Here is a 15313-nt window from a genome sequence, read left to right as displayed (position 1 = left end):
TATTTGTCTCGATAAATTAATAATCTCACTTAAATAATAGTTTATGTCGATCCCGACTCGGTGAGAATGTGTTAAATTCTTAACTAAATAGCTTCATAATTCGTTGAATTAATAGAATTTCTCTTGTCCCACTGTATAAATTTATAGAGGTTCAATTGTATAATCTGTACAATTTTTTTTATAAATAATTATTAAAAAAAAATGTCACTTCTAAATACATGCTGATTTACGAAATTGCCACCTGTTTTAGCTTTTGGTTTTTTTCTCAAAATTTACCAGAAGTTTCAAACCAAAAGCTAATTCAAGACTCCTCTTTCAGCTTCAGAAACAACACCACTGCTAATGAACTTGTTCTTACTGAACCTGCTGCTGATTCTTTTCTCTCTCATAGCTCCAATTTTCTCCAGCTTGGCCAACTTCTCTTTTCTACCATCTATATCAGCCTGAATAACTTTCTCTCTCTTCTCGTCCGACAATAACGCAAGTCTTGCAAACTTCCTAGGATTCACTTGCCCCCCGAGCTTCTCTTTTATGTCATTGAAAGCTGGAACAAGCCCTCGTCTGATGTAGCACCCTTCAATTAGCTGCATTGAATTAGTCTCCGGTATTATAGGGTTGTCTTTCAATTCGAGATCCAAGCAGAAAGGAGAGTCCTTCAACCACAATCTCAATGAATGAGCTTTTGCAACGAGGATTCCGCTTCGGGTTTTACACGGCAAGAATGGGGATCCCATTTCCCAAAGATATGCCTTCAGTGTGCTGTTTAGAGATACCTTGTTGTATTCTGCGTTACCGGTTATTAGTACTACGGATTTTGGAGATTCGGGGAAGCCTTCCAGCGATGCATCCTGTTGGAAACAAAGTTTAAAATGCAATTAATTTGAAGTAATGTACTAGTAATTAGTAAACTCAAGATCAATTTTCTTCTTTCACCACAAACTAGATTTCAAGAACAGTGAGATAAAGCATTAAAAAAATGAAAACAGGGATTTGCCTGCATATGGTCAAGCCATAATGTAAGTCCGACAAGAGCAGCACCGGCGGATAATTTTCTAAAATCGGCCCCCCAATCCTTATCAGCCACCCTGCAGGGAAAATTAAATGGTACTGAAGCAAACTGCAAAAGTCTAACATAGAAGAAGCTGTCATGACTCATTAAGTACTGTTGTTCATGCATAATCAGTTTACGAATATTGAAAACACCAACTCTTTCAAGTAATTTTGCTGGATCTTTTTGTTAATCAGAAGATTCATACAATTTAACAGTCATAAATCAGAGAGTGCATGCGGTGGTAAAGCAACTTTAGAACACGCACATATGTCCTCCATACAAAGTGTTTATTCATAAGTAGTCACGAAATAGTCCATAAAAAATGTTTTACTAATTTTTGCATCGTCAATAAAAATCACAGAAAATCGTATACTATATAGCACACGCTTTTTACTAAAAAAATCGCTGAAATGTTCAGATATTTTCTTAATATTTTGTAACACTTGGATATATAGTATAGAAGATGTTTATTCAGAATTACTTTAGAAATAGATCATCTAAAAATTGTTTAACTAATTTTCCAATCATCAAGCAAAATCACAAAAAAGCATGTACAAGCACACGCTTTTTGCTAAAAAATCAGTTAGATGTTCAAATATTTTTTTATATTTTTCTGCACACAAATACCTAGTATTGATTATGTGTATTCATTATCAGTGAAGAAAAAGTGTATCTAAAAAATGTTTCACTGATATTTGAATCGTCAACCAAAATCACAAAAAAAAATGTACTTATACACATAGCACATGTTTTTTGCTAAAAAAACACAATTTGTTAAAATAATTTTTAATATTGTTTTGCACTCAAATATGTATTAACAATAATGTTTAATCATAAATAGTCAAGAAATAGTTCACCTAAAAATTGTTTCACTAAATTTTGAATCAACAAGCAAAATCTCAGAAAATCGTGTACTGTATACTATATAGCACACCATTTTTACTAAAAAAAAAATTTATATGTTCAATAATTTTCTATATTTATTTGCACTCGAATACATAGTATTGAAGATGTGTATTAAAATTAGTCGAGAAAAAAGTGTATCTAAGAAATGTTTCATTGATATTTGATAATCAACCAAAATCACAAAAAATCGTGTACTGTAGCACATTTTTCCCTAAAAAATCCTTGAATTGTTCAATTCATTTGTAATGCAGAAACTTTTAGATATATAGTTTAGAAGATGTTTATTCATAATTACACCATTTCAAAATGTTGAAAGAGGCATACTGAGAGCACAATTACTGATTTTCGCTTTGGATTGCTTGCGAATGTATAAACCAGAATATTATTTGAAAGCATAACACTGCATATAAACACGAGAAAAAATAATTGCTATTCCCCCATCAAGATCTGAATTTAGTCGTTACCTGAACACATCGTGATTATAAATGTTTCTCTTAACTGCCAGCTGGAAAATCCACGTGGCAGTTGCCCGGCGTTCGTACGCCCACAGCATATCTTCCAAAGCATTAACAAAGTTAAACGCTGCATTATCTTCTACAGGTTCTAGTGTCTTGAGATAGCAGTCTATCTCTGACAGCAGCGACATAGAATTTTCTGTCAAAAGCCTATGAAAGAGACATTGTTTTAGTCCGAGAAAAAGGTAATAAATAAATAAAAAGAAAAGGCGAAGAACTAAAAAATATTTGCCTTAACGGAATATCGAAACCAGCATCTCCAACGGCATTTAACAGCATAGTGGCTTCACTGAAACTGTGGCACAGACTTGCAGCCCTAATAAAACAAGTCCATATCCTGTGATCTGGATCCAAGCCTTCATTTTTCATCTCCAAAAGCTTCTGAATGCCTATTTCAAGATCACCATTCTTGAGATAAGCATCGATTACTGAACTGTATGTTAACGTACTAACATTTGAGCCGTTAGATTTTAAACTGTTAAGCACTTTTTCAGCTTCCACTGGATGCCCTGAGCTGCCATAAGAACTCATAAGCAGGTACATTGTAGCGGCATTTGGTTCAACTCCCGATTCTTTCATACTCTCCAGCAGTTTTTCTGCTTTTGTGTAATTCTCAGAGCTTCTGTACATTTTCATCATCAAATGATAAAATGACCTGTTTAGTTTATGTCCTTCTGTTTGTAAGCCGTTAAAAAGCTCTTCCGCTTCTTCCAACATCAGCTTTTTACAAAAAGCTGCAATCAGGCTTTTGTAGGTATCCAAGTCAGGGTTCAAGCCAAGCTGTCTCATTTCACGCATCAATAAGACAGCTTCTTCAGGCCTGCAGTCTCTACAGTACATTAAGATTAAAGTTTTGTAAGTTTCCTCATCTGGTTCAAGTCCCGATTCTTGAATACGCTGGTAAACTTGAACTGTCTTCTTATAATCCTCTATTTTCGTATACAACTGGAGCAACATATTATATATAGAGAGATCGGGAGTGAATCCCATTTCCTCCATCTCAGAAACCATGGCCTCAACATCTCTTACCTGTTTTGCCCTGCATAGCAACCCGATCATAACCCTATAGAGATGCATGGTAGGAAGATACCCTGCAACTTTCATTCCGTGGTATATTTTCTTCACTTCAAATATGTTGCCAGATCGAGCAAATGCTTCGAGCATCAAAATAATAGAGCTCTTGCTAATTTTGAAACTCATATCCTGTAGATCCTGAATCAAGGCATAGAGTTCGCTTAATCTCCCATCAACAATCAAAGCTTGCAGGAGAGAGTTTATCGTATCAACTGTGGGTGAAGGCCCGTCTCTCATCATCGTATTGAAAGCAGCTCTTGCTTTCTCATAGCAACCACTTAAAGCATAAGCTTGAATCAACGAGTTCCAAACTTTACGGTCCACTATTTTGCACCTCTGTCGCAGCCTTCCAACAACACTCTCTGCTTTTTCCAGTTGCTTCAGTTTTCCATAAGCTTCAACAAGAGCAGTACAAATTGAGGTGTCATGAAGAGGAAGGCCTTTGACTTCTGCCTGCTCAAACAAATGATGAGCTGTCTCGGGTAGATCCATTTTGCAATAGATAAGAGCCATTGTCTGATATATTTCTGCCGAAGGTTCAATCGCATGGAATCTCATATCTGAAAATATTTGAGAAGCTTCAGCAAAGCACTCATTCTCCCCACATGACATGATCAGAGATTCGTACATGGCATAGCTCCCATTAAAAGTATGCAGGTTGTTATTTTTGTAATATTCGTCTAAAGCAGCATCTAGCTGATGAGCTTTGCAACGAATAACAACTAAAGCTTCGGATATAAACTGTTGGGATCCAGATGCATGCTCCTGCATGAAATTCAACAGTTCTATTGCTTCAGTATGCCGTCCAGATAAACTATACGAAGTCAAAATTGATATCAAGTTCTCCCTGTCAAAAGTACGACCCTGCGTAATTGCAAGTCTCAGTTTTTTCGCTGCGAAATCAAAGCTACCACCTTTTGTAAGTACTGAAGAAATCATCTCCGGGCTTAAGCCATGCATTTCCTCTAAATCCTCGACCACTTTCTGGATACATTCTTCATTGTTTTCTCCAGCTAACACTCGGATCAGTGTTTCATAGAGGCCACGATCTGGGGTAAAACCATTACGAACCATTTCTTCATACAACAACATTGCCTTCTTTGAGTTGTTTGACCTTAAATGAACATCCAACATGACTGAATATGCAAGATTGTCTGGTTTAATTCCGGACCGCCGCATGCAATCGAATATCTCTTCAGCCTCCTCTCTCTCTCCAGCTTTTGCATAGCCACATATCAAAGCACTGTAAGTACGCAGAGTAGGTCTGGTACCTGTATTTAGCATTTCCGACATCACATTCGCAGCTTCTGCCATCTTACTTGCTTTCCCTAACGAGTCGATGAGAACAGTGTATGTCACTGCATCAGGATTTCGGCCCAAAGATTTCATGTCTCTGTAAATTTGCAAAGCTAGGTCATGCCTACCTTGCTTCCCATGCATGTAAATAATGGTATTATAAGTCATCTCATCCTTCGCAAACCCCATCTTTACCATTTCTTGACAGATTTCTTCCACCTTTTCGACATTCCCTTCTCTTGCAAATGCATAAAGTAGAGAATTGTATGTAACTGCATCTGGCAAAAAATTCTTGGAACCCAACTCCTTAAAGAGACGTTCTGCCTCACCGGAAAGTCCACATCTTCCACACACTGAAATCATTGCGTTATAAGTCCATAAGTCGGGTTGACATTTGTGTGCCTCCATGTCATGAAAAACTTTCACAGCCTCCTCTAAATTAGACTCACGCGAACAACCGCTAATAAGAGTGTTGTAAGTAATTATGTCGGGTTGAATACCCGATCTCCTCACTTCATCCAACAGTTCGATACCCAAATTCGGTGTTGAGGGACCCGATTTCATTCGTGCGTTTATCAGCGTATTGAAACTAACCAAGTCCGGCTCACAGCCGCGTTCACGCATCAAATCAAGCATCTCCTGAACTTTGGGAAACCGACCGTTTCTAGCGTAAACCCCCATCATTGCATTATACACTTGGACAGTATTGCCAACAGATTGTTCAGCCCGGGTGAAAATCTCCACAGCCAGAGATTCTTGATTGGCTTTTCCAAGCACAGACAATATTGTAGCCAGCATTCGTGCGTTTGGAGCGTACCAGTTTCGAAGATTTAACCACTCGTAAATCTCCAACGCCCTTTGCCAACTGGACTGACCAACAGATTTCACCACAAAGCAGAAATCAGTTGGGGTCATTTGCACCATCTTCTCATCCAAAACATCAGCCACAAACTCCTCCGATTTCAAATTCAAAATCCTGTCCGTTATAAACTGCACCCTCTGCCGCCAGTCCTTGGCCCTCTTCAACGCCAGCTTGCTCATTTTCTTCACTTTGTTTCTGCTAAGCCTTTTATCAAACAGTTTGTCTTCTACGCCATCAGCGTCCACACTCACAGCCCCATCTTCGCTTACCTCTTCAATTTCATCTTTAACCTCAGAATACACCATTTTCTTCTGCGACACGTGTTGGGTTTCGGTGGATTTCAAGTGCGGCCACCGCGCAGCTGGTGACGCTCTGGAGTAGGTGAATTTCCTAGCAGTTCCTTGCTCATCTGTGGAAGTAGAAGTTGAGCAACAAGAAATACTGGTGTCCTTTTGGTGTGCCTTCGATCTTCTGCTCGAGTTTAATGGTGGAGTGGCGAATCCCAGCACTCCTGTGCATGCCATGTATAACATAGAAGTTCTTGACTTACATGTGTACTGTGGCAAGCAGGAAATATATTCACACAAATTGCAAATATTCAACGAAAATTTTAGATATCTAGAGAGAGACGGATTGTGTCGATGACTCTCTGATCGGGCCGTATTTGGGCCCTAATTGGGCTTTTTCTATTGCAATAAAAAATTTGGCCTTGGGAAGGCCCACAGGCCCTTGATATGGGCCGGCACTGCATAAATCCGCAGAGCAAATCAAACATGAAACCCAAAGATTAGGGAGCGAGGAACAAAATTACACGCACAAATTTTTTCATTTTTCCATTTGCGCGCGAAGGCAAGGATTTTCTTCCGCGGCAAAAGCACGAGATGCAGCTTATGATGCTATTTGCACCACAGCCGCGCGCAATCTTCCACAAACCTCCATTCTTTTTTCAGTTTTCTTTCAATTTAAATGAAAATTACTCAAACCCTATTTATCTAATTTATCCACAATCGATTAGAAGCAAATTCGCAAGAAAAACGGACTCAGAATCGATTAATTGTTCAGTAACTACGAGTTCCGAGCATATAAATTCTGAAGGCAAGGAGTTTTCGGTTGATGTATACAATGAAATGCTATGCGAAATGTGCGAAGAAGGAGAAGTGGACGATGCCATGGCTTTGCTATCTCAAATGGAGGCGTTGGGGGTTCGCCCCTATTCGATTTCTTATTCTTGTTTGATAACACGTCTTGCAGATGCTGGAAGAACACTGGAAGCCGATGCGATTTTACAAGAGATGTTGATTTCAGGGTGCAAGCCGAAGATTAGGTTGCTCAATGCCATGCTCACCAGCTGTTTGAAGAAAGGCCTGTTAGAGTTGTCTGAAAAGGTTTTAATAGCTATTGACGATTTGGGTTTGCATAGAAACCGCAAGACGTTCGAGATTCTAATCGATTACCATGTTAGCTCGGGTCGGTTGAACGATACTTGGCTTGTGATAGCTGAGATGAAGAGAAAAGGCTATTACCCGAATTCTTATGTGTATAGTAAGATTATCGAAATTTATAGGGATAATGGGATGTGGAAGAAGGCAATGGCGGTTATGGGAGAGATTAGAGAAATGGGGTTGGCTATGGATAGGAGAATATATAGTAGCATCATCGATACTTTTGCGAGATACGGGGAATTAGGAGAAGCTTTGGAGTTGTTCGAGAAAATGCAAAAAGATGGTATAAAACCTGATATTAATACATGGAATTCTTTGATCCGGTGGCATTGTAAATACGGGGATAGTGGCGGCGCTCTCGGTTTGTTTGGTAGGATGCAGGAAGAAGGAATTTATCCAGATCCGAAGATTTTCGTGACTATCATTTCAACCTTGGGGGAGCAGGGGAAGTGGGATGTTATAAGGAAGAATTTCGAGAATATGAAAGTTCGAGGGCAACAAAAGAGTGGTGCCATTTATGCTGTTTTAGTCGATATTTATGGTCAGTATGGGAAATTCCAAAATGCCGAGGATTGTGTAATGGCTCTGAAATCGGAAGGTGTTGAGCTATCACGTAGCGTGTTCTGTGTTTTGGCAGATGCTTATGCTCAGCAGGTTTTTTCTTTTTCCTATTCTACAAAAAAAAAAAAAAAAAAAAAAAAAACAGAAGGACTGAATTTGGTTATGACTTATGATACACAAGTTATATGCCGTTTGTTAGCTCGTCTAATTTACAGTTTGGTATTCGCAAACTCAGGGATTGTGTGAACAAGTTGTTAAAGTGCTGCAGCTCATGGAAGCAGAAGGAATGGAAATGAACCTAATAATGCTGAATGTTTTGATTAATGCTTTTGCCATTGCTGGACGCGATACGGAAGCATTATCAGTCTATCACCACATACTCGAGAGTGTAAGTTTGATCGACAAAAAAAAAAGGTTTCCAAATATATCGTACGAGTATCTTTTCCTGAAAAATTGTGTTTTTTTTTTTTATGTTTGAAGGGTATTAGTCCAGATGTGGTTACTTACAGTACGCTAATGAAGGCTTTTCTCTGGGCCAAGAAATTCGATCAGGTACTTACTTATCTGTCTTCACTCTGATACTACTCGTTAGTCGTGCAATTTCAGATAAGACGTACGTATTTCCATAAATCAATTTTCGAAGCCTTTGTTGTTGAAGTTTTTTTCTTTTTTGCCATCAGGTCCCTAAAATATATAGTGAAATGGAAGCTTCTGGATGTTCACCTGATAGAAAAGCACGCGAAATGCTGAAGTCTGCTTTGATCGCTCTCGAACAAAGGCATTGAATATTCTTGTTGATGCAGTGGAATCTTGCTACTCGTCTGCCAAGTCTACAAATCGAACAAAGGCTATAGACAAGTAAGATATCCGTTGTCCTTTCCCATTATGTAAATAGAACCATTAAACTGCATATAAAATGTAGCTGTTTTATTGTATTGAATAGTAAGATTCAAATTACTAAACCGATTAGTCTCTCAGTTAAAAAAGCCAATTTACGAGAAATCTCAACAAAAAATATAAAGGAAAATAAAATAGAAAATCAACTAGATGTCCACATAGCTCAATCTTATCTTATCTAATGTTCCCAAAGATATGGCCACTTTTATTATTTGGATTTATCGAAAATTCAACCTCTTCGACTAAGATGGAAAAGGACATCGAAATCGTGCCGTAACATCTAATGTCTATACGACGGTTGTCATGAATGATGCACATATTATGGATAAAATTCCCCCAACGTACATATAGACATTTCAAGAAATTGTATCAAACAAAGCCCTTAAAACTTCATTGAACATTGAAACAAATACACATCCAACAATCTCAACTCTCATTTTAAACTAATTTAAAAGTCATTAAGGTGAATTTAACAAAGCTCGGAATAGAATACAAACAACAAAGAGCAATGTCGATTAAATAGACATAAAAGACACCCGAGAAACCTTTTCAACAAACTCCACAACTTATTAATACTAATAATAATAAGAAGGCAGGCTTCTCTATATATACGCAAACTCTCAAGGTTGGACCGGTGGCTTGTCCAAGTCCTCGAGTGGGCGGAAAAAGGTTTTCTGTTCCAACACCGAGTCTTCACTAGCACTAGCCTCATGCTCGTCAGACGAACCCGTTGTAGGGCCAAACACCCCGGTTTTAGGGTGTGGGGCCCAGTACACCTCGGGCTGAGGTGGCATCACATGGTCTGGTACCATGTTTGCTTGGACATGGTCCTCTTGGTTCTTGTCATAGGCAGAGCTGTGCACACCCCTGCATACAACATGTATATAACATTGATTATTAATAATCACAAAACTCTATAAATAACAATTAAAAAACACGACGAAAAAATTCTTATATTTTCACGGACAAAATAAAAGAGAAACGTAATTGATTGGAGCCAAGACAAACATTGAATACTCAAAGTTGAGAATATGAATGGTAGGTGTACAATGTCAAGTAATTAGTGGGCAGCCCAAGTGGGGTAATTTTAGTCAAGTGGGATAACAGTCACATGATCAATAATATAATTAATCAATAATTAATGGATATTACATCTGCACTTAGCAAGTAAGAGAAATCAAATCTCATTAACATTATCACTTGATTGGTAAAATTTCAGAGAAATCCCGATGGAAATATAATGAACTCGATAACTATACGAAGGCGTTTGTCACAGTCAATTGACACACACTACGAATTATAAATGTCGGCCTTAAAATCGAATTATCTTCTAAAGATCAAATTTAGAAAGTGGAGTCCTCGATTACCTCGATTAGAGATTGTAATGCATATATCATTATAGCTAAGATTGCATCAATTATATAGAAAGAATCTAGACAAGTGGAAAACTATATAAGTAGAGCCTTAAATCCCCAAATCACTCCACATACTATTTTGAATCATAACTCAGAATTGGTTTAACAATCCAATCGATAATAATAATACTAAGTTATTTATAATTCAATAATTTAGAATATGGTTTGACTGAGTGATACTTCCAGAAAGGAAAATCCCCAGATTGTAGGAATGATGAGTATTTAATATTTAATATTTTGTATCGCCAAAATTGGCAAAATCACAAACACGATCATCAAATGAGGTAAATCTCAAGTGATAATAAGCCATACTTACTGGCGGCGTAGACACACACACACACACACACATACGTACAGAAAAAAATACACACACCTGAGAGTGAGAGAGAGTGGAGGAATAATGGGCAGGGAATCGCGAGAGCGGATCTGGCCAACTAATCGTTTCCCAAAGCTCGCCACTCCCCGAACCTGCAAATTAGCTGCCATACAATTATAATTCACTACCGGAAAAAAAATCAGGAATTCTGTAAGAAATTAATGGAAGTCTTAGAGAGAGAAAGTAGTAGAAATGAAATAGAGAGAGAGAGAGAGAGAGAGAGAGAGTGGGGGACCCTTGTTTATAGTGAGTGGGTAGGGTGTGCGTATGAAAAGTGTGCGACTGTGTCATTAGTGTGTGAATTGTGTGTGTTTTTTACTTAATTTTAATCCAAACAAGACTTTAGAGAATCGTCTCTCTCTCTCTTTTTTTTTTCCTTCCATTTGCTTCCGCACCAACCCCGTACTACGGACTAACCGGTTCCGTCTGAACTTTTTGGGCCGTCTTTTGACGGTAACCGTTTGAGTTAACGGAGTGTTTAAAGGGGTTGTTTGGGAGATTTTCAAAGTTGTATAATATTAACTTGAAAAATCCAGACTGTAATAAAATAATAACTTGAGATTGGATTTTGAGTCAACTCTTTATAAAGTTTAATAGTAGATCATATATATGGATCTGTGCTAGATTACGTGGATTCTTCTAACGGCGTTATCCTCTTTTTATCCGTTCGAATGCTGTTATTATTAGTATATTCTTTCGAATATTTTTGCGAGTGGGTGCTACCGTGCTGGGGATAGAATGACCGTTTTGTCCCTGCCAAGAGGACTTAATTTCGGCTTAATTCCACTTTGCACCCTTGAAATATACCATTTTGGCACTTTGCACCCTTGAAAAATAATAATAGCACTTTGCACCCTCAAAACGCATTAAATCATTCACAATGCACCCTCAATTGAATAATAAAGGCAATTTTATTTTTCATTAGTGTTTTTCTTTTCAGGGTAAAAAAAAAAAAAAAAATTGTTATTTTCTTGAACCTCAAAAAAACCTAATTTCGAGCGGACAAAGTGCGAAAAAATAAAAATTACACCAGATTATTTAAAAAAACTACATTATCTTACAAAAGAAAAATAAAAAATAAGCTATTATCACTAAATTATTCGACTGTGGATCTTTTATGTAACTGTTTGAAAATATTCGGTGAAAATATTTGGAAGAAAATATTAGGTGAAAATATTTGATAACCGAATAGCTGAATGATATTTTTTTGTAGAATATTTTATTTTGATAAAAAAAAATATAATATTTAAATATGTTGATGGAATGTATTTTTACTTTTGAACTTTATAGTTTCAAAATGATTGATGAATAAAAAAATATTTGACATTTGGCATCCTAAAAAAATATCACTAAAAATATTAAATTTATATTTTTTAGCTTTAAAAATTCATTTGGGGTGCATTATGCATAATTTATTGTATTTCAAGGGTGCAAAGTGCTATTAATTTATTTCGAGGGTGCAAAGTGCCAAAATGGTATATTTCAAGGGTGCAAAGTGGAATTAAGCCCTTAATTTCTGTGGATTGTGCCCAAGAGGCATCTTCATCTCTGTGTCGACACGTGTCTCCTGATTTTCGGACTGACACTGATGGGCTTAGTTTATGGGCTTAAGTGCTTCTAATTTGGGCTGTATTTTGAAGTTTGGACATAGTAACCAAACCCTAACTATTTTTCTCTTGTTAGAAAAGCCCACTTCTGGAATTCGGGCTTTCACAAAATTTTCTTGAGTTTTAGAATTTATTTTATTTTATTCAAAAAAGAATTCTTAATTGACAACATCCGGTTGGTTTTATCATTTATGTTACAAATGGTGAAATACACAGGATAATTATTAACCGTCAATGTGGTGATTTTCCACTAAGCACACATACACATGAGTGTGTGTGATTGTGTGCAGATCAACGGTTAATAATTACCCAGCGTATTTCATCGGGTGTAGCATTAAACAAACCGGTCATTTATGATAGTTTTAAAAAAAAAAGGGAAAATTACACCTACACCCCTGGGGTATGCTAAAATAATTTTAGGGTCCCTGTGGAATTGTTAATTACATCCACAACCCTAAAACAATTATCGGAGCCAAGATTTCATGTCCTTGGGACCAATATGCACTATATTTGTTTCGCACGGGGCCGTTAATACGACCATAGACCGGAAATTTATAAATGTTATATAAAATAATGAGGATTTAAGAAATGTTAGGAGAGAGCCATGTTACACCCTAGCTCAATGTTGTCTCAACCACTGCCTGAAACTAATTGTCCGTTAGGATTTCTGACAATGCTAGCTCTATGTAGTAATTACCAGTATTATAGGGTCCTTAAAGTTATTTTAGCATAAATCAGGGGTGTAGGTGTAATTTACTCAAATAAAATTCCAAGTTGAATAATAGTAAAAATCCAAGGTGGATAATAATATTGAGGACAAGAAGTATGTTATGTGTTCTAATTCTATTGGTCAGTCATCAGTTTTAATGTACTCAAAAGGGGCGTGTGGTTCTCCCAAGTTATCCACACCACTCTCTCTCTACTGACAACACACACTCAAACACCCACTTAGAGAGAGAAAGAGAGAAAGAGAGAAAGAAAGAAAGAAATGTCATCAGCAATGGCTGCAGGTGCTTCTTCATCATGCACAGCTGCTGCATTCAGCACAAACATCTCTGCCAAAACAAATTCAACTTATTTAACTCCTCAGTTTCAGGTAACAAAATAATCCTTCTCTTTTTCTTAGTATAATATGTTTTTTTTTTTTTTTTTTTTGGTTGATTTCTTGATTTCTTTTTTTGGGGGTGGGGGGCAGAAAACAAGTTTTCAGGGGCTGTCTATTCAAGATGCGAAAAGGGTTGTTTTCAATTCATTGGTTAGTGAGAGAATCATTATTAGCAGTAATGTAAAAAGTGTAAGAGAAAGAGGGTTTGAGATCACAGCAAGAGCTGGCACTGCTAAGAATATTGAGGTTGAAGTTGATAAGCCTTTGGGCTTGACTTTGGGTCAAAAGCAAGGTGGTGGTGTGCTCATCACTGTAAGTATTATTTATTTATATCTATCTTTTATTATTACAAATAATGTATATATATATTTCTGATTATTATTATTGTTATTATTATAGTAATTATTGAGAAATTAATTTGAAAAAACAGGGTGTGGAAAATGGTGGGAATGCTGCAAGAGCAGGACTTAAGGCTGGGGACCAAGTAATCTACACAAGCAGCTTCTTTGGAGATGAACTTTGGCCAGCTGATAAGCTTGGATTTACTAAAACCGCCATTAATGCTAAGCCCGATTCCGTCTACTTTGTCGTTAGCAGGTTTATTTCTTTGTTAATTACTAATCATTATTTGGCCACAAATGCATAGAAAGAAATGGCTAACTAATAATATGTCGATTACGGCTTATAATGCAGAGGTGTAGAAGTGGATGTCAAAAGACTACCTAAGCGTCCAGCTCCTCCCGCTTTCGGAAGAAAATTATCCGACGCTCAAAAGGTAATTAATGTCTAATGTCTCACTTTTAATTTTATTTGGTAAGTTATATGAATAAATGCTTGAGGAAAGGGTAAAAAAACCGTCTTTTTTTTTTTCTCGCAGGCTCGTGCTACTCACATATGCCTCGACTGTGGATACATATACACCTTATCAAAGTCCTTCGATGACCTGGTATAGATATGTTATTCATCATCGATCATTTTGCAAATTCAATTGATATGTTAGTAGACACATAACATAAACCTAGAGGCGCACACACACACACACACACACACGCGCGACGAGTATATATATGCACGTTAATTCTAACACGAATAATGTCTAACATTTGTTTGATTTGATTGGGAAAAAATGGAGGCGGACGAGTATGCATGCCCGCAGTGTAGAGCACCAAAAAAGAGGTTTGCAAGATATGATGTGAACACAGGGAAGGCTATTGGAGGGGGGCTGCCTCCAATTGGTGTAATTATTGGCCTTGTTGCTGGTCTTGCTGGTGTTGGAGCTTTGTTACTCTATGGACTTCAATAATTATATTCCCAAAAACAAAAACAAAAACAAAAAAATATATATATCCTGCTCTGATTTTGTTTCCATCCCAGCATTATCCAAACTATGTGTATCTGTATCTGCAACACTTGATGATTATGGGCTCCTCAGAAGAATTCTATTTCTTTAGAAAAAGCGAAAAAAAATATGTTACTTATACAGCTAGTCGAATCGCTCCATTTTAGTGAACTTGGGTATTTTTATTATTATTTTTTCAATGGGTAAATTACAAACACCCCCCTGAGGTATGACCAAATTACAAAAACACCCCTCTTGTTTGGATAATTACAACCACCCCCCTCAACTCATCAAATTTAGTGGAATCTTCGAGATTATATGGAATATTATCACTTTTGTACTCGTTTTATCCCATTCAAACTCTACATTATGAAGCAAGATGACAATAATATGTGATTTTTAGCTTGTATATATCACTTTGTGGTGCATCGGAAACTGTATTTTTTACACAAAGAGTACAAACTAGAGCACATTTCACGGAATCTATAGATGACTATGTTGAATTTGGCACCATAAAGGTAAGAAAAAATCATAGTTGAGGGGGGTAGATGTAATTATCCAAACAAGAGGGGTTTTTTTGTAATTTCACCATACCTCAGGGGGGTGTTTGTAATTTACCCTTTTTTCAATTTTTTCTTGTTTGGGTAATTTCTACGGGAATTACTATTGTTACGTTGTGAGACGAGTTTATTTTACTGGAGCTGCCACTTTGTCGCTTATGAGTATCTCATTCTCCGAATATTCTATTACATCACATTGAATTCTCAAAGGACCGTAGTTTATGATGATCATCCCTTTGTTGAATCTGTTTACCCAAGTGACTCTCGGCATTTTTCTTCTTCATCTACGAAAATAACTCTCTGAGAC

At 37.0% G+C, this 15313-nt stretch overlaps 4 protein-coding genes across 5 annotated transcripts; 2 read left to right on the top strand and 2 right to left on the bottom strand.

The window, feature by feature from the left end:
- Positions 1-108: 108 nt before the first annotated feature.
- EMB1270 (Pentatricopeptide repeat (PPR) superfamily protein) lies at positions 109-6511 on the bottom strand. Its single transcript, XM_012988442.2, has 4 exons — positions 2705-6511; positions 2422-2622; positions 995-1085; positions 109-848 (listed from the first exon to the last, which is right to left on the bottom strand). Exons 1-4 carry the CDS (start codon positions 6235-6237, stop codon positions 297-299), a joined length of 4377 nt encoding a protein of 1458 aa, XP_012843896.1. The 5' UTR covers positions 6238-6511; the 3' UTR covers positions 109-296.
- A 74-nt stretch (positions 6512-6585) lies between these two features.
- Positions 6586-10370, top strand: LOC105963952 (Tetratricopeptide repeat (TPR)-like superfamily protein). Of its 2 annotated transcripts, XM_012988453.2 has the most exons (4): positions 6586-7800; positions 7943-8095; positions 8188-8259; positions 8388-10370. In XM_012988453.2, the coding sequence occupies exons 1-4, from the start codon at positions 6586-6588 to the stop codon at positions 8490-8492; spliced, it is 1545 nt and encodes a 514-aa protein (XP_012843907.2). In that variant the 3' UTR covers positions 8493-10370. The 2 variants fall into 2 exon arrangements, with proteins under 2 accessions (XP_012843907.2, XP_088675302.1); XM_088819176.1 differs by lacking the exon at positions 8388-10370 and having other exon boundaries at positions 8188-8301.
- On the bottom strand, positions 8969-10970 carry LOC105963960 (late embryogenesis abundant protein At5g17165). The gene is made up of 2 exons (XM_012988465.2): positions 10393-10970; positions 8969-9471 (listed from the first exon to the last, which is right to left on the bottom strand). Exons 1-2 carry the CDS (start codon positions 10503-10505, stop codon positions 9225-9227), a joined length of 360 nt encoding a protein of 119 aa, XP_012843919.1. The 5' UTR covers positions 10506-10970; the 3' UTR covers positions 8969-9224.
- A 1866-nt stretch (positions 10971-12836) lies between these two features.
- On the top strand, positions 12837-14617 carry ENH1 (rubredoxin family protein). Its single transcript, XM_012988485.2, has 6 exons — positions 12837-13098; positions 13198-13419; positions 13538-13704; positions 13801-13882; positions 13985-14053; positions 14240-14617. Exons 1-6 carry the CDS (start codon positions 12991-12993, stop codon positions 14408-14410), a joined length of 819 nt encoding a protein of 272 aa, XP_012843939.2. The 5' UTR covers positions 12837-12990; the 3' UTR covers positions 14411-14617.
- The last annotated feature ends 696 nt before the right edge of the window (positions 14618-15313 follow it).

Source organism: Erythranthe guttata, chromosome 6, assembly GCF_056151865.1.
Source record: "Erythranthe guttata isolate IM_541 chromosome 6, IM_541, whole genome shotgun sequence".
NCBI classification, from domain to species: domain Eukaryota; kingdom Viridiplantae; phylum Streptophyta; class Magnoliopsida; order Lamiales; family Phrymaceae; genus Erythranthe; species Erythranthe guttata.
The sequence above is the reverse complement of the archived record's forward strand: the minus strand, read 5'-3'. Positions and strand labels throughout refer to the sequence as shown.